We start from the raw sequence: 21,049 nt of genomic DNA, 5'->3' as shown, positions 1-21,049 counted from the left end.
GTCATCACCAGGGGGCAGTGCCTGTCACTAAGGTAGGGTGGACCCAGATGTAGCCAGCACTGGCTCCCCAGCCCACCACCAAAGGGCAGCAACTGTCGCTAAGAGGGGGTGACCAGGGGTAGCTGGCACCACCCACCAGTCTGTTGCCAGGGGGCGAGGCCTGTCACTAAGTGGTGGAGCCAGTGGGTTAATGCACTGCCCTCCCCGCTGGCCCGTCGCCGGGGGCGGGGCGTATCGGTAAGTGCCAGTGGGGCCTGGCACTGCACTCCTCAGGTTCTCACTGGGGGGATGGGGACCTGGCACTAGGGAGCTGGAGGACTTACGGTCCATAGACCGTGGGTTTCAGAGATGACACACACACAGAACAAGCTGGAGGACCGCAGACCCATAGAGTGCAACTTCCGGAGGACTGAAGGGCACTTCCGGTGTGCTGGAGGACCGCGGACCCATAGAGCTTGACCTCCGGAGGACTGAAGGGCACTTCCGGTGTACTGGAGGACCGCGGACCCATAGAGCTTGACCTCCGGAGGACTGAAGGGCGCTTCCGGTATGCTGGAGGACCGCGGACCCATAGAGCTTGACTTCCGGAGGACTGAAGGACACTTCCGGTATGCTGGAGGACCGCGGACCCATAGAGCTTGACTTCCGGAGGACTGAAGGGCACTTCCGGTGAGCTGGAGGACTGGCGTCCTATAGAGTGCGATTTCCGGGAGACTGCTGCGCACTCCCCGGTGGCCCTGGAGCACGGTGAGTGCCTGGCCCAAGCACCAGTGGCCTCTCCCGGTGCCAAGCAGGGCAGCCGTCACCGAGAAACCACTCCAGTGGCTAGGAGCCAGCCGTAGCCCAAGCGGTGTCTGTTGGCTCTCTGGCTGCCCCTCTCTTGGACCCAGCGGCAGCTCGGTCTCCTGCGAGGGGGTTTCTCTGCACCTGGGCTCTCCCTCTCTGGGTAGTAGCAACAGCGGTGGCTGCCCGGTGGCTTGCCCGGGTTTGGGGTGGCGCTTGGTGGGGGTTGCACAGGGCAGGGGGGCAGGGGGCAGCACTTTACCGTGGTGGTGCCGAGGCTGTGTGGGCCAACGGCTCCAGTCAGTGCCGCCCCATGTTTCAGCAGCCCGGTTGAATAATTTGCTGTTACAGAGCACAGCAAGCACCTGGGGAGGATCCTGGTTCTCTGCAGCTACAGGAAAAAGGAAGGAGGAGATGGAGCACCAAAAAGAGCCTGTGGCAGAAGGGAAGGTCAAGTCACGACTTCATATTCAGGATTAGAAACCCAGTCAGAAGGCCTGCAATTACCATTGCTACAGTAAGACACGGTTAGAATAAACTGCTCCCAGCAAGTACTCAATTCCTCTTTTGTACCTGGAAATGTCTGTGATGACGGTATACTGCCTAGGCCTCAGTAACGGGTCAGTTTAACGTTGCTGTTATTAATGTCATTAGTTCTGGTTGAGAATCACCACCACCTGTGAATTTTCTTAATACCTACATTTGAACATAGCCATTATTTAATGGCTCACCTTCCTCTTTATTTAAAAATTGAAAGTTTCGATTACTGTTTGGGTTTGAAGTAGTTGTTGTCACTGACCCTGAACTTACAGCTCTGTTATAATTTAGGTATTAACCACTCCCAATTTAGCTTTCCAGGTCTATTTTCATTTTAGATTCTAAAACTTTCTTTTTTTCTTTCTGATTGGAAGTCATTAATGCTATGAATAGCTAAATCTAAACACAGCCATTATTAAATCAATTGCAAGCATTAAGGACTCCCCCTCCTTCCAACCTTCCCTTCTCTCGGCTCTCAGGTAACTCTGTGGGGCTGCCCTGACCTTCAACAGACCAGAAGCCTGCTGCAGCAGGCAGTTTGAAGCTTCCCATCCCACCACCCCCAAGTGGGCAGGAGACACCCCTGCACCCGCTAAAGGGTCTCACTCACTTCACTGGTGCTCCCGACACTCTCCCAGCACCAGAAGTTGTGCCTGGCCCACCGCCACACTGCAGCAGAAGCAAAGGTGGCCACGGCGCTGCCGCGCACCCCGGGATGCCAGCCCTGCAGCACCGTGCTTTGGCCACGAGGCAGCAGCAAGTGCCCTGCCCATGCCCAGGGGAGGCACAGGCACTGCGGTCCCACACCATGCAGGCCGAGCACCTGCTGGCAGCACCCGCTTGGTGGGGGCAGTGGCATTCCTCACCAGGAGGCAGGAATGTGTGCCACGGCATTGCCCTCTGGCACCGCAGGGCTGGTACCTGCAGGCAGCATCGTGGGTCACAGGCACGCCCCCGTGGACACAGTGCCCCAGCTGCAGCACCTGACACTGGTCTCTGGGCAGCAGCAGCAAGCGCACACGTGCACCCCACTACATATGCACTGCATCCCACAGCTATCCGCCTTTTGACCCGTGTCACCTGCGACTGAGGGCATCCTGGATGGCACGGAGGGAAGAAAGTGGCTTTGGGGCACAAAGATGGCCATAGGAGAGGTTCTGAGGGAACAAGAGGCATCCAACGTGTGCTAGAGAGCAAAAGCGTCCCAAGGGGAACGCAGATGGCTTCAGGATACATCAGGACATAGAGCAGAGGGGTCATGGGGGAGCCAGTGACAAAAAGAAGGCTCTGGGGACATGGTGAGGAGCTTGTGAGGGGATCTGAGCAGAGCACAGATGTCCTGAGGGGACCAGGGACTGAACAGAGGCATCCGAGATGGCACAGAGGACAAAAAAATACTCTGGGACACACTAAAGGCTTCAGGAGGCAATGTAACAGGAGAAGGGTCCCAAGGCAGGGCAGGGAGACACGAGAGGCATCAGGGTTCTCCTAGGTCTCGCAGCAGTGTGTGGGGCACCCGTCGCCCACTCTCCTGGGCCTTGCAGGGTAAGATGGATAGGCAGGCAGGCAAAGACCCAGGGGGCTGGTCAGAAGGATGGGGAGAGAAAGAAGGGTCAAGAGTAGGACAGAAAGAGCGATGCAGAGAGGAGAAAGACTAGAAGAGAGACAGGCATCTAGACTGAGTTTCACTTTTATGTGAACACAGGACAATTACATGGTTAAATGGGAACTAAACTATCATGTAAGGAATTGCAGCGGCAGCTTGGGCATCCAGTGTCTCTCTGGCTTAGTATGGCGGTGCTTTCTACTTGTACTCCTCTACAGTGTTAACAACTGCTAGAAAAACAAATCAGAAGACATTCATCGCTCCTGTCTCTCAAATGCAGGTAAGGACATACACAGCCACACCGTCACAAGTTCATCACATGCCTTAGAATCTCACTGTGTTGAAAGCAGATTGCCTCTTTCTTTTACTGGCATTTAAGCCCCTCATGAGAGGGATACTGCCAGAGAGTCTAGAAACAAGAAAGCTGTAGCCATAAACTATTATTCTTGAAAAACGGCGTGTTTCACTAAGAGAAACTTCAAGTGATGTTTGACCAAGAACACGTTTATTACAAAAAAAAAAAAAAAAAGAAGAAGAAACCAAACCAACAAGTCGACATAATATTTGGCTACAATGCAGCAGCAGTCTTGCTTTTTGTCATCACAAGTCAGGGTGACCCTAGTTAATAAAATTCACCACCACTGTCATCTGGCATTAAAAAAAAATATATATATGTGTATATATAGTGTTTTCAGTAGCGGTGGCTGAAACGCGGTTCAGTTGGCCTGTTTGTTCTCTCCTGGCCTGCAAACACTCCTTGTATTCCGCTACTCTGCATCATCTGGCTCTGGTTTCCAACTTGTGTGAAGCCTCCACGCCTAAAAACAAGACCAGACAAATTGAAACTTGCCCAGAGAAGTTAATACTACTGTGACTCTGAGAAGAGATGTTTGCATGTTTTTTTCTACTTGCCAATCCATAGTTAAATAGAAGCTGAAAGTATTATTTTTCACAATTGACACAGGAGTTTCTTCTTTTATACAGATCAGTCAACTATTATAAAAACATTATAAGCACTCTGACAAAGCTTCTTACCCCGACATCCCTCCTCGATTCATCACATGGCCTGGTCCTGACTGACCAGGCATGCTTCTATCACCACCTAGTTTAAAACAAAACAAAACAAAACAAAAAAAAAAAAGCCAAACAAACAAAAAAAAAAAAGACTTTTGTGTTTTCCTAGTAAAAAAGCCACCTTGTTCCCAAAATTTTGCTGTCTCAGTAATGCTGTTAAAGCTCCATAGGAATTTTAACTACCGCTAGAAGTTCAGCAGCAGTAATTCATAGAAAAAACCACGATCACACTGGTAAGCAGCAAGTGTACCTTGCCATCTCTCATGATCCCGTCCCATCATTCCTCCATCCACATTTCCCTGCCATGAACGATCTTGATGCCCCTCTAACTTTCGACCATGATCTCCCCAGTCACGTCCATCTCTTAAAAAAATAAAAGAACATCTTCTAGGTGTGTCCCTTATCCATTTAGCAGTATAGGGTAAAGCCAAACACTGTACCCCAGACAAAAGTGTATTAAATTGTCAGTCGAGCTGTGATCTACAGCCACCCAATCATTGCAATAAAAACTGGCCGACGAGAAACTTGCTGAACAGCATCCTTCGCACAACAAATCTCGTCGTCTTCTGATATACAGAGACATAATTATTGTCACAATGTACTAATATACTTAAACATGGAACAATTAATTGACCACCATTCCTCTGCCTGGTATATTTATGCAGAACTGAACATTATGCACCTGGCATATGCCTAGCTCAGCCAGCTGGTTTAAAGAGAAATCACTAAGATTCCAGATGAGTCTCAGTTCACCACCACCACCACCGCACAGATTCTGACTCAATTTCATTAAAACCTGACCACTAGCCACCAACGAGACTTTCGTAGGCGTTACTGAAGCACCTGGTACAAGACAATCTCATCTGTAGAAAAGAAAGTTATTTCCAAGAGAACCACTGTTATGAGCTAACTAGGCAGCACCTCTTTACTCACTACAACACTCCATTCCCCCGATACATGGGGGAGCTACATGTGTGAGATCCTTGCTTCTCCAGATGCTTGAAGAAACTATCTGGAGAGGATTCACGCTTGTCAAACTGCTTCTGCTGTCACCCTTCAAAGGTTCACAGAGTGCTAAAATTCTAAAAGCCAACAAATCACTTCCCTTATTTCATATGCACTAACCGGTTTTGTGGAGGTATCCCTCTCCCTTCACTCATTCTTCTGTCAGACCCATAGCCACCCCAACTATCCCGGGAGTGACGATCGGGCCCTCCGTGGCGTTCATCTGGGTAATGCTGGAAGGGAAATGGTACAGAATCATGCTAAGAATCAGTACAGGTCTTCTTTCAAGACTGCAAAAAATCATCTCCTTAGAGGCTGCCTTTCTATAAGCTGTCAGAAAATAAACCAGTACCTGTCTCGTTTTTTACTGGTTCCATTGTTGCTGCTGCAAACGGTTTGCTCTAGGCATTTATTTTCTTTCACAGCACAGATTCCATTCCGCTTGTTGGTGAGACAAGGCCTTTTGTTTGGTAGGGTGGGTTTTTTGTTCCGTAGGGTTTTTTTTAAGGCTTACATTCTGGCTCCAGATTTTCAATTTTTACATAGAATATCTGCCTACTTCCTACCTCTCTCTTCAGAAAGGAAAGGTTTTGTATACCACTGGTTTCCACACCTGTCCTTTTACAGTCATCTGCCTTGTTCCACTGTGACACCAGTTATTTTCTACAAACTATTTAGATAAACGTCACAGAAGGGATCCCTTGCCAGCTAAGGATAAGACGGTATAGTAACTACCCTCTTAACACAATACGGACACCCAAATGATTAACCAGAAAACTTTTATTGCCATGTACCGGCCTGAAAAGATGCCATTCTGTAGCTCCCATCGCTCAGAGGCGTCCCCCTGCCCCAATCCGTGGCTGCCACGCTAGCAAGGGGATAACTTAGTAACTTGCGTTCCACATATTAGTGTGCAAAATCAGTTGCTGCTTGAATATCTGCTCAGTTTAAACCCTGTGGTGGTTGCATTAATGAACTAGGCAGCATGTTCACTGTGTTCTTCCTGCTTTGGGGTCAGTTAGTTTGGCTTTTTAACTGAAGCGGTTCTTTAGGTATAACCCACCTGCCCATCTCGATCTGGTATTCCTCTTGAACCATCTCTTCTGGAAGAAAAGAGAGAAGATTCAGCTGAATCAACAGAGTAACGATAATTCTGACGTCTGTATGAAATAGCGCATGAAAATTTCATTAGGCTGAGATCTGAACATCAATGTTTTTTTATTGGTAAGATATTCAAATGAGTTCTTGTTTCATAGCATAGGAAGAGATCAAAGGTTACATCTCTTACTGTAATATGGGTAAGCGAGGCATCCCTGAGGCATGGTCAGGTACTCGATGGTACCAAGGGAAAACACTGAGCAAACCTACCAGTATTAGAAAGAGTTAAAAGCAAATGCAAAGCAGTATGGCTTCTGCCGAAGATCCTCTGAGAGAAAGAGAGAAGTCTCAATAGCTCTACACAGAAAATATTTTTGCACTCTGTGGAACTAAAAATCTGCGTTAGCTAGGCTGCAAAGATGAAAGTATGGCAAGTTTTAAAGCAAAAGGAAATGGCTAAATCTTAGGCTAATGAACAAGGATTCATAAACCAGATTTCCTTACACCTGGATAGAAGCTGCAGGATCTCCCTCAGCATCACGGCAGATTACATTAGTACTTGGTTTATCATCTTTACACAGGCTCTTTCCAATATGCCCATAAATGATGGAAACAAAGGATTGCAAGCAGGTATAAAATTAGACACAAGAAATGCACAAAGGTCATTTGTTTCACTCTTCTCTTTTGGCACCCTTCAAGCAATGAATTTCCATAATAGCATAGGAAGAAAAGACACTGCCTTGCGAACCTGTCCAAACAATGATCTTGATATCGGCCACGATCCCTGTGGTCAAAGTCGTGGAAACGGTCTTGACGACTAAATTCAGAATGATACCTATCATCCATTGCCATTCGCTTCACCTCGCCTGGCCAGTACGGGTCATCTCGCCTGCAAAAATCGTTATGATTAGTAGTTCTCTCAAAACAATCTTCCTTTCCTGCTCTCTTGATATCAAGCCTCATTCAATCCAATTATACAAACAATTAATTTTGATTTATAATTGAAAGCTCTTGTGTGTTAGGCGGGCATCACATTTCAGTTTCAGAGGAAGCCAGGTGTATCAACACTACACGAAAAGCTTAATCTCAGCATGTGCTGACATGAGAAGAGAACAGGTATGTGTTCCCACTAGCAATCCTGCTTTAGAGTTGATGTACACAGTTCCTATTCTTAGGCACTCCTCTTTGGGAAGTAAGAATTTTAAACCTGCGGTAATAAAATTGCGCTTACAGGTATGACATTTGTTCTCTCTCAAGATCAATATTAAGGTGTTAAAAGCAACATGTAAATAGTCTTTCAGTTGCGAGCTCCCACGACTACTTTAACAAAAGTACTAACAGTTTACAGAGGCTTTAGAATGCTCTGTCTGTAACTGAAAGTGGGCAAGGAGTTTGCAGTCTCATTGCAGTCGTCGTTACCTGTTGTCAGGATCATAAGGCCTTCTCATGGCAGATCGCCGTTCTTGTTCATAGCGTAGCTGTTCCTGCTGACGTCGCAGCTCTTCCCTCTCTCGCTGGATTCGCTCCTGTTCTCGTCTCCTTTCCTGCTCTATGTGCATTCTTTCTCTCTCCAACCTCTCCCTCTCTAAGCGCTCTCTGTCCAGACGCTGCCTTTGAAATTCAAGTCGTTCCCGCTCTCTCTGGAGCCTCTGTCTTTCATCCCTCTCATGAATAGCTTGAAGCCGTTGTTCTCGTTCTCGCCTCTCTCTCTCTCTAATTGAAAAAGTGAGATGTTGTTTTCAATTGAGAATCTTAAGTCTAAGCTTTATTGCTTCTTTGTTTTGGTTGGGGTTTCTTGTTTGCCCTTTTGTTTTTAAGTTTATATGTTCTTTCTACCACTTGCTTAAATGTGAATGATCTAAACGACATCGCAGCTGCTTGGGGCGGGGGGGGGGCGTAGTCCAAAGAGATGAAACAAACAAGGGTAAGCATTCTGCATAAGTAACAGGGTATCTACTGCAAGTCAGCTCTGTCAAAGCTTTCACAGCATGTCCTAAGAAGTGTGACAAACAGGAAGTATTCACAAACTTCCAGGGAAAAAATCAAGTATGGAAGTTCAAATCTGATCAAGTGGAATGCAAGCCCCGACAAAAGTTTTTATTCAACAAGAGTCTCCCGAAAAGCATACGTTTAGAGAAGATCCATTTCAGTAGTGAAAACCTTCATAATTTGGCATTATGTCTGCTCTATCAATAGATTAGTATTAAATTGATCTGAGATATTAATGTTGGAGGGCCAGCACAACACTACTTTGCAACCTGTTCAGAACACAGATAAAGAAAGTAAAACCAAATGCCATTCACAGTTTAGAGCGAAACTGGGAACACTCACCGGCGTCTTTCCGTTTCCCTGATTTCTCGCTCCCTCTGTCTCTGTCGTTCACGTTCTCGCTGTTCTTTGATTTTATCAAATGATAAAATATCTTGCTTTTCTTTGCTCTCAGATTTGCGATCCTGACTTTTTGTACTCTGAGTTAAATCAAAACATTACATTAGCTGAACACAGTGCATTTTTAGCTAAAATTCCTAGGCCAAAAGCCCAGCTTATGACAACCTGAACAAAACAGACTATCGTACCTTCCCAGAGGTGAACAATGTTGGAATTCCATGGAAAAGTAGGCAGGGAAAAAGTACCCTGATTTTGGCTAAAGAGTTTTTTAAAAGTAATTTTTTTATATACATATAGATAAACACATATATGAAAAATACTAGGGACCCATGACCTGACTTGCACCGGTGGCGAACAATACACTGATTTAAAGGTCACCAGTCACCACACCGCTCTCAGGGAAACATATCATCTTAGTACCATTTTCATACTGCAACGCTACTTCTTCAACTAGGACAGCAGCAACAAAACCTATCAAGTGAATCACAAGCATTTACCATCATTAACACCCTAATGCTTTCTAAAAGATGATAAAAGGGCAAATGTTTCCAATATGCAAAGTAAAAAAACGCTTCAACTATATGCATATAAAACTATTTGACACCTATTTTTATATAAAGTCTTCTCTGAAACTTGTACTTACTCTCTCCTTTGAAGTAGAAGTTTTCACACTAATAACTGGTTCTCCTTTAGATTTATCCATTACCACTGTCCTTTCAGTTCCTCGACTCGCTAGAAAACAAAATGCGTCCGGGAATAAATAACACGCAAGACGTTCAAAAATTCTTGCAAGATTTAAAGCCATAGAGATACTAAGCAGTAAAAAGTTATTTTACTGAGGTTTAAATAACTTATGAAAGAATACATTTATGATTCAAATAGCTTATGAAGATTTGGCCAAGTTGGGGATGGGGGCAGTAAAGCTATCACAAAATTACAGTAGTGTTTTCTGGCAGGAATGACAGTTAAAAGCAAGCAAATTTAATTTATTTTTTCTGTCTGCAAAATACATCCCTTTGCCACAGTCGAACAACAAGAAGGAAAAAAAAAAAACAAAAACACCCCCACCCAACAACAACAAAACACACCAAACCACCCATGCAGAACCGCACACTGTGTCACATCTAAACCCAGTGACAGTTCCATAAAATTCAGTTTACCATTTTGAGTATTTAAAGCCCATTAACTATGAAAACTTTGTTGCTAAGTTACTAGCATTCTAAGTCAGAAAAAAGGTTTTCAAGGTATTTTCTGGTGTTGTTTTTTGTTCACCAGCAAAACCTCAGTATTACTAAGTACACTTCATAGTCTCTTTACTGAATTATGAATCACACCAAATAACAACACTGAGGTTTGCAGAAGCTGAAGACTTCTAATCAGGCACGATTCTGAATGCTTCTGCTTGTTCTGCCACTTCCTACTTAGCTGATAAATGGAATTTTTTTTGGATGCAAGGTAGAAGTTTGTCGCAGTCACTTAGATTCTTTGCACCAATTTTTTTCAAATTTGGTTTTTAAAAACAACTATCCTTGAAAACATTTCTGAAAGGCAGCTAGAATTACCCGATTTGCTTGCCCGAGATCTATCAGAGGATCCAGCCTTTTGTTCATCTTTCTCTTTTCCTTCTTTCTCATCTTTTCCATCTTTTTCTGATTTCTTAGCATCATCTTTTTTGTCAGTCTTCTCCTCCTTCTTAATACCAACAGACCTACAGGTAAACTTTGTTTTAATAGAGAACCTAACAAAAAATGCTATATAACCCCTCTGATCAAGCCAACTGTGTCAAAAAAAGAAAACACTATTAAAAAAACTCAAGACAAAAAAAGTCCAAAAAATACTCTCAGAAAAGCCACTCCCAATACCTTCCATGCTGCAGTGCTGAAGCCAACGCATACTTGTGCACACAATTAAGAGTAGCAAACAATACTAAGCTAAAGCTAACCAAAAGTGAGAAACAACAGAAAACCTTCTGAATATTTGGGGACTTTGAGTGCTAGAAGCCAAGCCTTCTGTTCTGCCTATAAGTAAAGTCCATGCATAGCACAGGGGGAAGAAGGCCCACCCAGACAGAGGTCAAGTTCCACAAGAAGAGCTTTTGTAAACAAATACCTTAAATACCTGATGCAAACAGGCTAAGCCTGCCAAAGCATCTCCTTTATCAAACCTTTCAAATTTGGTATAGAACCTTTTGTTCTATGAGAGAACAAAAAGTGGTAAAGCAAAATGCTTCTTTCAAAAGCAAGAGGCCGCTTGAAAAACAAATATTGAAATATCACTTGCTAACCATGCAAACAGTCTATCAAAAAGACAGACTAAATCCTAGAAATATTTGTCAGTTAAATAAGCAGACCAAGCAAGACTCAGATCAGAGGACAAACAATTCTCATAAAAATAGTACCTAGAAACAATTTGATTGGGTATCTCCTGATATAACTGACAAGTTTTGACACTAAAACCTGAAGATGGCAGCATTTCTGAACAGAGTGCCAATTAAGATGCACTTACTGCCGTAGAACACCAATTTCAATTTTTCAAGTCTTACTGGTATTTCAGATGTGGTATGAAGCATTTCAATAATTTCAAATGAGTGGCCTTCAAACATAGAAAAATACCAAAAAACACTTTACTTCTCAGGTTTGGACTCTGCAGAATGATGCCTGTCTTTTTCCTTCCTTGTTTCACCTTCTTTTTTGTCTGAAGGCTTTTTCCCAGCTGGTTCATTTTTTGCCTAGAATTTTAGCCAGAAATAATTTTATAATAAGAGACAGATATTAAACTCCCACACTTTTATTTTCATTACACTGTCAAGGAATAGCTACCACTTACCTTTTCCACAGAAATCATTTTTCCATGCAGCTCTGTTCTGTGGAGATGATTAATACACTTAGTGGCTTCTTCAGATGTTGACATTGTAACAAAGCCATAACAGCGAGCACCAGGACTGCGAGCATTTGTCACTACTTTCGCACCAACAACCTTTGGGAAAAAAAAAAAAAAAGTCTGCGTTTGCAGATCTGTCACCAAATGAATTATAACTTAATCACCATTTCAGCAGCTACCAGTACCACACAGTATAGTACTATCCACTTTTAACAGGGAGGAAATATGCTCAGCACACATTCCATCAGCATTCTCAGAAGACAACATTGCTAGGCTTGTCTGACAGGCAGCAAAGGAAAGGTTTTCATTTTAACTTGACCTCTATACTGTATAGCCAACCGTGTTCTAGAAGTGCCTCACTGAAGAGCACTTCACAGCATATGACATGAACAACATTTACGCTCAAGTCAATAGCAACACAAACACAGCTGAAAAGGTTAACATTTAAGATTATTCCACAAGTGTTCTGGAAAAAAGTACAAAGCAAACACAAAATGCTATGAAACAAGTAAATTTGCTTGTGGAACAGACTGTTGATACAACTCTGCTAAAAAAGAGACTGCCATAATAAGCAGCTCAGAAAATTCATCTTTAAGTTGCTGAGCAGGTCAGATAGATAGATAGATAGAGAGATCGATCAATGTGGGGGACAGCAGGGGTGCAATAATAAAATAATAATTAAAAAAACCCTACCACCGCTTTGTCTTTTCTTACAGGACACCTCTACTAGTTTCTATCCACAGATTATAATCTCTGACAGCACAGAGGCACGTGCTTAAGTGACACACATATTTAAAACTACATTCAGAAATGCGTTAGGAGGAAGGGGAGCTGGTGATGGAAAGAGTTCCCTTCCACAACTTCTGCTCTCATACCCTACCTGGCACTGAAGAACAAATGGAAGCCTGCCCTCAAAGACTAGATTGCTCAAAGGAATGCCCCTTGAAATGAAAGTTTACAACTGCATTAACTATCACTGGATACCCAAGAGGTGTAATTAGACTACAGTGCACTAGATGATGACCCACCGGTCTCTCCTGTTGAGAATTGCCTCATTTTTACAGGTATCTGCACAGAGATTCTCTGAAACCTGGATTTCTGTCTGCTCCCCCCCCACCTTTCAGACAACCTTCTTTATGAAGTATGCTACTTTCAGACACAGCGCTTCAAAAGAACACAAGAAAGTTAAACACTTAGCCTATCCAGTTATTCATTAGGAAAAATAGGAGCTAAATTTAAAGGCATCCTTTTAAATCAATAAAATGGTTTGTTACTTTACATATCCGCTACATACCTTTCCGTACTTGCTGAAAAGATTCTTCAAGTCTGTAGCTCTTGTGGAGGATGAAAGTCCACTAACCCACAAATTTCTGCCAGAACCACTACCCCCACGGCCTAAGGTACAAAAAAGCCAAGCATAAAAGACTGTGTAGGAAAAGAATACAACAGTGAAAAACCAATTGTCCTACAACCCCCTTTTTTTTTTCTTCATTAACCTTTTCAAATGCAGTTTTAGTTCTACCTCTTCCAATCAATCTTAAAAATTAATAGTCACAGTGCAGTCTGCAAAAAATGACCTTCTGAACATCACACTTCATGTGTATTTGAGTAGTCTTAATGAGTTTTCATCTGCATATTGTCTTCCTACACTCATACAAGAATTTCACTTTTTCGAGAATTACAAAGGATTAAATATTAATTCACAAGAGACTTCCATTTTTAAAAATACTTTGTCGGTTAGTAAGCTTATAGAAGTTACATGAACTGAAACTTACAGTTCGTGCTTTGAAGGCCCATGTTACAACTACATTGAAGGCTCACTGAATTAACAGTCCCCACCAGAATTGCCCCACAGAGTATAAACCTATAGATTTAGGCATCTGTTGAGATTTTTCACACAAATCCTGGTCTTGTCAGTACCTATCACCATTCACGAAGCTAGTGGGACTCCAATATAGCTACTACAGTGAAGATATACACATGCTTAGGGAATTAACACAAAGCATAAGCAGTGCAAGAAAGGCAAGTGAAAAAGTGAGTACAACTATTACTCCATTTGCCCCTTTGAATGTTTACTTACTACAACGGACTCATTAGTAATGGTTAGATTTGACCCCGTAACATTTTTTTAAGGCATTTGTACATTGCTTTTTTAAAAAAAAAAAAAGAAAAGAAAAACCCCATACCTTTCTCGTCTTTTGAGATTATCTTTGTGTCTCTGTCCTCCTCGACAGGGCTAAAGACAAAACACCATGTTACTCAACTGATCATATGCAAAAAGCATGTTAATTCTAGATTGTGCACTGAAATTGGATACCTACCAGTAAATTACTTCTGAAATAAACACTATCTTTGCAAATTTATAGAAGAATGACAAGAAATAAGGGATTCGCATCCTTAAACAGACAATTCTGTTTTGCAGATGACAGAAATAAGAGTAATTTAAGAAAACAACCTTTGAAGGTTGAGGAAGGAAAGAAATCAAACCCTCTGTGTTTAAAAAAAAAAAATATTTGCACAAGGAGAAATAAAACAGACTCTTTAGGAATAGGCTACAATTTCATCAGTCTCGGTGGCCAATTCAAGGAAACAGCTTATTCGCATCACTTAATGACCAATGAAAAAAAGATAGCATCTGGTCTATAACGGAGAAAAAACAAACCTCTTTTTCTGATCACCACCCTCACTGGTTGAGGACTCTTTAGTAGCAGGGGATTCCTCAGAATTAGCTTTGTCTTCTGCTTTCTTGACATCTTCTTTGCTATCTTTGGCTTCGGGACCTGCGCCTTTTTCTGCTGTTTCCCCACTAGAGGCTTCCAGGCCTTGGGAGCGTTTGCTACTCTGATCGCTTAGGGTCTCTACTACTAAAGATTCAGAGTCCGGTTTCTCTTCCTCTATTGTCTGTTCACTTGTCTCCCCTTTTGCTACAACTAAACGCTTTGCTTCCTTCCTTGCCATAGCTTGTGCCGATTTGCTGTCCAAATCTAAAGCATCTTCCTCCAACTGAGCGGCAGCAAGAGCGTCCTCTTCCTCTGCTAGCCTCTTGCCTGGCACCACGTTACTTGCTTCCTGTGCATGTGGCCGCTCCGCTTCAGAAGTTTCTTCGTTAAGTAGTTCAGATTTACAAGTTTCCCCCAAAATGTCGAGTATTTTCTCATTTTCTACGGATTTAACAGGAATAGAATGGCACAAGATTTAATCACCAGGGAAATACAGCAATCACAAATGTGGAACTGGCATGGCTGCCACACTAACACCAAGAGAACTTCTAAGCTACACAGAGATTGGAAAACCCTAGTGTACACAGTGTTAAAAGCACTACGCTAACTGCTGTCTGACAAACTACCAGATCAGCCCTAAAATGTTAACAGGGAAGAAAAATGCCCCCACAGATCTAACAAAAACCTTCTGGCTGATCCTTGATATTCTTCATGAAATCATTCAGCTCTGTTTCTTCTCTAGTTAGCTTCCAGAGTCCGAGATGCTTAACTGAACGTATCAAGGCACTGAGAGTTCAATATCCAAATTTCTGTGAAATTCTTTTAGCAGACAGTCCAACATGAGAACTGGGCATCTTCTGATGGTGCGTGAGTGTGTTTGCAGTCCATAAAGCGAATCAGGTCTGTAGAAAATTCCTGTGATGACAGTGTATTCCTTCTTCTGAAGTCCAGTCACTCTTTAATTTCTGTTCTGTACCAAAGCTTTGTATTACCTACACTCCTGTGTTTATATTCACAGAACTACAGTACAGTGTGATATCACAAGATCTGTTTTCAGAACCTTTACACCTTTAAGGCTCACTCCTTAACTCCACTGTAGGTAACAGTTCTATGGAACGATTTCATCACATTAAATACATGTTTTCACAAAGCGTTTATTCACAGATCTGGTGATATGACTGGGTTTCCAATCTCTATGACCCTGCATGACCTGGATTGTCCACCATAATAATGTACACTACAGTAATGCATTTAAAAAAAAATATCAGGGACACAAAAAGAATTAAATGAAGAATGAAACGGTTTCAATGCCCAGGACTTTTTTTTTCTTCCTTAATTTAAACAAACAAAGAAAAAAACAACCAAACAAAAAAACAACAAAACCACAAAAAAACAAACCACAAAAAAACAGTACCTGGTTCCAGAGGTAACTCTTCAAGTTCCTGCAGTGAAACAGATTAAAAAAGGAGGGAAAAAAGAAAGGAGAAATACCATGATTTCATTAGAAATCAAGATGTTATTCTGAATAGACACCTCTCACCCCCACCAAGGCAGAGGGAATTTAGGGAGTTGCTATAATTTAGCCTATTTCAGCTTTAAATACACTGACTTTTAAATAAATTTCTTACAGGAAGGTTTAGTATTACTGTTTAACATCTTCAAGTTTCATGAAATGTGTAAAAATGTCAATATTTCTCAAGTTCAGATAGCTGTTGAATACATGGTACACATTTGCATGGCTAAATAAATCAACAATTATAAGCAGCATAGAGCAAAGCGTGTCTTTGTGTTACCCTTCTCTAGAGTCTACTTCACAAAGTCTGCTTTCTGAAAACAGGATCGATAGAAACACCAGCTTCACCTGGAGCTACAAGTGTCCTTAACCCACCACGAGTGATCTGGAAACAAGGCCAGTATTTCAGGAATAGATCAGTTTCAGCTTTCTTGTCAACACAGGAGGCATACACTTTTAATGGAAGTTAAATACAATGTAAGGCACTGAGTTGGTTTATGCAACATATAAAGAGAATGCAATTTATCAGCCAAACTCAGTATGATATATACATCATATATTTATGACCAGATAGATATCTTTGTCCACATGATTAAATTAGAAAGGCATTAGTTCCTATTGCTTGCAGAGTAAGAATGCACCCACTGTGTACTACCTGTACATATACCATTTCAGCATACAGTTTATATGGCTTATATCATGCCTTTTTGTTTGCAAAGAAAAATTGGTTCCCATTTACCTTTATTACTGTTAAATCAGATGAAGAAGCATCTAAACTGTTTCCAACATCTTCAACCTCTACCTTTAGAAAGTAAACGGAAGACATTTTGTTATCTATAAAAGAATGGTATTGTGAATGAAACCTCAATGAGAAAATGAAGATTCTATTTTCACTGACCCCTGGTATTAAGCAAATATAACTAGCATCCAAAACAATCAAGAAGGGTAAAAACTGACCAATGGCCCCCACACCTCTCCCCGATCCCCACTGACTGAATGAGCTTTCTCATTACCTCGCAAAGATGTTGGTGGGCTCACAAAAATCTTTTAAGCAGGGGGATTCTAACAGCAGGTTTTCTCCTACTCTTTCTCTCTTACTTACAGCAACAACGCAGAGCCAACAAGTCTATGGGACTCAATAAGTGTTTTCTTTACTGATAAAAGACCACAGGAACTGACCCGGAGTCCAGTAGTTTAGTCACTGAATGAACTTACTTTCTGGCTATTTCTATTTGACTTGTGTGGGGCAGGGATATGCGTGAAGATAGGGGGTTAACCTTATTTCTGCAACTTTCAGATAGCAGGGGGAGGGGAGAAGCACCCAACTTTAGCATCTTGTAGTCTGGACTGATGACACAATGTGCATACAGAACAAAGAGCTATACTTCCCTATTAGATTGGGCAGAAATAACTTTCTTCAAATACTTTGTTGTACATTTCAGGAGATAAACGCTTGACTTTGGGGAAAAAAATTATCTTCTAGCCCAGATAGACACTGTCATATAAGCAGTGCAACAGCCAGATGAACACAGAAAGCCAACACAAAAATACTTTCAACTGAATAACAGTGAGACCCTATCATAACAGAAAAATAATCTAGAACACAGTTCCCAGAATGTTGCTGTTCAGCTGAAGTGAAGTAAATACGGCTACAGCATTTGTATGCCTCACATGTCCTCCTAAACAAAGGAAGATATGAAAATGGGAATGTAAACATAAAGTGAAGCAGGGAATTCAAAGCATGATTAAAATGAACACTTTCTGGATTACTATTAATTTGTACAGTCATATGTGTACAAACAACATCTAAACATTTTAAAATCAAGAATGCTATTTCCACAAATATGTAAAAGAAGAAAAAGCAATGACTGTGAGAACTGGTAAAGCCCCAAACTGTTTCAAATACTCTTTAGTTACTGTTTTGCTATTTATTTTATTAAAAAAAAAAACACTAAAAAAAAGTTTTAAAAAATTTGATTCCACACACATAAGAGATGCATACCATCACTACTGGTATTTCTCTTGATTCTTCTTTAATTTCTGAAAATTGTGGGGATGCCTCCAAGTTACCTACAGCATATTCTGTAGGCTGATCTGGAAGTTCTTTCAATTCTGCATCAGCATTTTCTTTACTATCAGACAGTGAGTCAAGAATATTATCAGCACTGTAATCCTCTCCGCAATCTACCGCATTGCCATTATCTATTTCAGCTTCATCTAACACACTAATATCCATCATGTCAATATCCTGCAAGTTATCCAAACTTGCTTCAATATCCTCCTGTAAAAAGAAAAAAAGTATATATAATAGTCATTGTAACTTGAAAGCAATGCTGTCATTACTTCGCTTCAAACACAGCCTCACACACCTGTCCATCTCCCGAATCCTCTTCCAGGCCATTATCTTCTACTCCCTCTTCATCTGGTCTACGTCCTAACAACATCACGATCATTAGAATGAAAAGGCGGCAACAACATGTATCCTTCAAGTTTTATTTTTAGTTCAGAGTTAGTATTCCATGCAGTTTAGTTATCTGCTTTTTCCTTATTTTCCACAACTGGAAAGTTTTTTTCAGTAACTGACAAACATGCTACAGTCCAAGGTCTGTCACGAGTTCAAGAAGCACTGCTGTGCACTCCCCAGAATATCTCAGCTGAGAATGGCTCAGCTGAGACTGCAGTAATTTATTATCTCAACTTTTCATTTCTTTCCAATTACTAGAAGGAAAAAAGAAAAAGAGCCAACCAAACGAAAAACCCAACACAAACCAACGAAAAAAAAACCCACTCTGCACGTAAGCATTACTGCAGTGCTCCCTTCACCAGCTGGACACATGATATCAGAACTGACATTGCTGAAAACAGTATGCTAGTTTCAGCACCAATAGTAACCCCTCACACTCAGAGCTAAGCAGTTGTTTCATCTTTTATGAATGTTATGTTCCGTAAAAACTACAAGCACATTACAATAAAAACAACAGAAAGGTTGTTTTAGAGCTAAGAGGAACACCTCATCTATTTCCATTCCAACACTAAAAGTGCTATACCATATTTTTGAGATTTGAAAATGAGCATGATTACCAAAGACATCTCTGCTTTTACCCACAATTGTGAGATTTGTTCTCTTTCCAGTTACGATTTCACATTTTAGTTTGCAAGCAAATGTAATATCACTCCAAATTGGATTCCATGACAAAAATAGAGAAAGCCTTAAAAACATATCCAATTTCAGATATTGATTAAAAACTCATCTTCTGGGAAGAAAAATGAGAGTGCTATTAGCTATGAAGCATAAAGCTTAACACACTAAAGAGGTTATTTTGATTTTGCTAGAAACCCTTCACTTCTTCCTCAAAAAACCCTTATATTTCTCAAAAGTAAAAGTACAGTCACATAAAAGAACAATTATCTATCTTGAGAACCCTGACACTGCTTCAGCATTACTTACTAATTCCTGCTACAAATTTCAGGGAACTCCAAGAACAAACCAACAGAAACTCCGAGTGGACTGATTCCTGCCTTACTAAATTACATGAAGTTCTGTGAATGAATGACCAGTGAATTTAATACCATACCACCCGTCCCTAGAAACCTGAGCACAAATGTGGGGAGAAGTACCAGTAACACATGGCATCAAAGGTCAGAACCAAGAAACAGAAGAGTCAACTGTGCTTAATTTTTTCCAGGGAATTGGTTTTACCGAAATCTGGCTCAGGCAAGTAATATTAGCTATAGCTTTATGACTGCAAAACATTCAGCAACAGTGCTAAAATTAAACCAAGCACTTCTCCAAAAGGAAAAGCAGACCTCAGAAAAAAGATTAGCAAGGTTCCATTTCATGAGTAAAACTTGCTAGTAAACTCAAGGGGGGGGCGGGGTGGAGATCCTCTCTAACTGCCCTGTACCTTTGCTGCTTCTTTTTGGAGTTTTCTTCATGATATTTTCTGAAACCACTGGAATTTCATCAGGATTCCCCCCTTCCTCCTCAATAGCCTATTAAGGGGAAAAGATAAAGACATATATCAAGACAAACATGAAAATTCCATTTGTGCATTTCTGTTGAGTCTAAGAGCTGGACACCAGAGACAGAAAAACACCAAAACAAGTATCCAGCACTTTGAATTAGACAACAGCAAATCGGATGCGCAAACCAAAGACCACCCAATCAAAGTAACAAGCACGCGCCAAACAGTAACATGTTGGTGTAAACTTACTAGAAAGCTGTCACCAGCATAACCTATAGACAAAAGTCAATCCTACAGCATTTGCAACAGTACATACAGATACCATGGGCATTGCGAGAGAGTAAGAACCTCGGCTCTAGGATACAGCAAGCATCAGTTCAATGAAGGCAGTGCACGTGCTACTAACATACCAAACATTCTGATGAGGATACAGGCTACCAGCTAGAAAGCCAGAAAAAAGATCAGTAGGCAGCAAAAAGCCTAGCAGACAGAGTACAGAAATCCGGGAGCTCAACACATGGCGGCAAGCCCAGTGATGCATGAAGCTAGAAATGCTTGTGCCGAGCGCCGCGGCAGACGCACTCTGCTGTGCAGGTCTAGGAAATGGGAGCCGGGGGGGTGGGGGTTCGTGCTGGCTGCGCCGGGGGAAACGCCAGGCTCGCACACGCACATGCCACGGCTCCTACACAGGACCGGCGGTTTCAGGGGCGAGCCTGGTTCCAGGGGAAGGCCGAGTACGGAGCCACCGCCTGCCCCGCCAGGCACGGGCCTCCCCGCCTCGGGCCTGGTGGGCTCCACGAGACAGCCCCAGCGCCGGGCGCACGACCCCCGCTCCCACAGCCCCACTCCCTCCGCTCCACCGCCCTTTGGCGCCATTTTCCTCGGCAGTGCCTGGCGGGCTGGGGTCGCGCAGGCGCCGGCTGCGTCTCCCCCTCAGGTAGCCCCGGCGCGTCTCCCGGCTCACCTTCCTGAGGCGCTCCATAAGGACGCTCTTGTTTCCCCCGCTGTCCAAATTGCGGCGCTTGAGTTCAGCCCGCAAGTCTATCACACGCAGCTCGCTCAACCGCCGCCGGTTTTCAGACTCCGAACTGGAGGCTCCAGACCCGCCCAGGGACGCAGATTCTCCCTGCCCGGCCGCTGACTGACTCTCCGCCATGGGGCCGTTGTTTCGACTCGCACGCACGAAGTACGGCAGGATAAAAACAACGGCGAAGAGCCACAGTTGCAGCACAAAATGGTGGCAAAACCGAGACGCACTGAAGAGAAAGGGGGAGGGAAGGAAAAGAATCGCAGCCCGCAGGCGCGTTGACCAGAGGGCCCGAAAGGGTTATGCGCATGCGCAGAGGAACCTCCCCGCTCCAGAGCCGGCCGCTGCGTGTGCGCGTGCGGACTGGTTTCTTGACCGCCTCATCTCGGGAATGCGCAACCGCGGTCTGTTTCGGCCCTCGGACGCATGCGCGAGAGCCCGCGAGCCCTCCTT

General features: G+C 42.8%; 1 protein-coding gene and 1 long non-coding RNA gene across 11 annotated transcripts; one reads left to right on the top strand and one right to left on the bottom strand.

Annotated features, from left to right (window-relative positions):
* The first annotated feature begins 220 nt into the window (after window positions 1–220).
* LOC142049788 (uncharacterized) lies at window positions 221–3,504 on the top strand. The gene is made up of 2 exons (XR_012657826.1): window positions 221–747; window positions 1,135–3,504. It is a non-coding gene; the product is annotated as an uncharacterized LOC142049788 (long non-coding RNA).
* On the bottom strand, window positions 3,410–20,983 carry LOC142049782 (scaffold attachment factor B2-like). 10 transcript variants are annotated; one of them, XM_075077740.1, is made up of 21 exons: window positions 20,534–20,983; window positions 19,510–19,597; window positions 17,974–18,038; window positions 17,607–17,885; window positions 16,344–16,406; window positions 15,506–15,533; window positions 14,034–14,532; window positions 13,558–13,607; window positions 12,666–12,766; window positions 11,318–11,467; window positions 11,119–11,219; window positions 10,054–10,199; window positions 9,135–9,223; window positions 8,435–8,571; window positions 7,523–7,816; window positions 6,852–6,992; window positions 6,069–6,108; window positions 5,126–5,238; window positions 4,251–4,363; window positions 3,962–4,028; window positions 3,410–3,744 (listed from the first exon to the last, which is right to left on the bottom strand). In XM_075077740.1, the coding sequence occupies exons 1-21, from the start codon at window positions 20,723–20,725 to the stop codon at window positions 3,618–3,620; spliced, it is 2,883 nt and encodes a 960-aa protein (XP_074933841.1). In that variant the 5' UTR covers window positions 20,726–20,983; the 3' UTR covers window positions 3,410–3,617. The 10 variants fall into 10 exon arrangements, 8 of the variants coding, with proteins under 8 accessions (XP_074933841.1, XP_074933842.1, XP_074933843.1 ...); XM_075077741.1 differs by having other exon boundaries at window positions 6,069–6,105; XR_012657823.1 differs by lacking the exon at window positions 4,251–4,363.
* Window positions 20,984–21,049: the final 66 nt, after the last annotated feature.

The sequence above is a fragment of the Phalacrocorax aristotelis genome, chromosome W, assembly GCF_949628215.1.
Source record: "Phalacrocorax aristotelis chromosome W, bGulAri2.1, whole genome shotgun sequence".
Taxonomy (NCBI): domain Eukaryota; kingdom Metazoa; phylum Chordata; class Aves; order Suliformes; family Phalacrocoracidae; genus Phalacrocorax; species Phalacrocorax aristotelis.
This window is presented reverse-complemented; position numbering and strand designations above follow the sequence as displayed.

Bases quoted from the DNA above. Each gene is read 5' to 3' on its own strand.
- LOC142049782 (XM_075077740.1), bottom strand. From the start codon at position 20,725: ATGGCGGAGAGTCAGTCAGCGGCCGGGCAGGGAGAATCTGCGTCCCTG. The intron at 14,533-15,505 runs GTACTGTTTTTT...TTAAATCCGTAG, and splicing joins AGAGTTACCTCTGGAACCAG to AAAATGAGAAAATACTCGAC. The intron at 5,239-6,068 runs GTGGGTTATACC...TTTCCCTTCCAG, and splicing joins TACCAGATCGAGATGGGCAG to CATTACCCAGATGAACGCCA.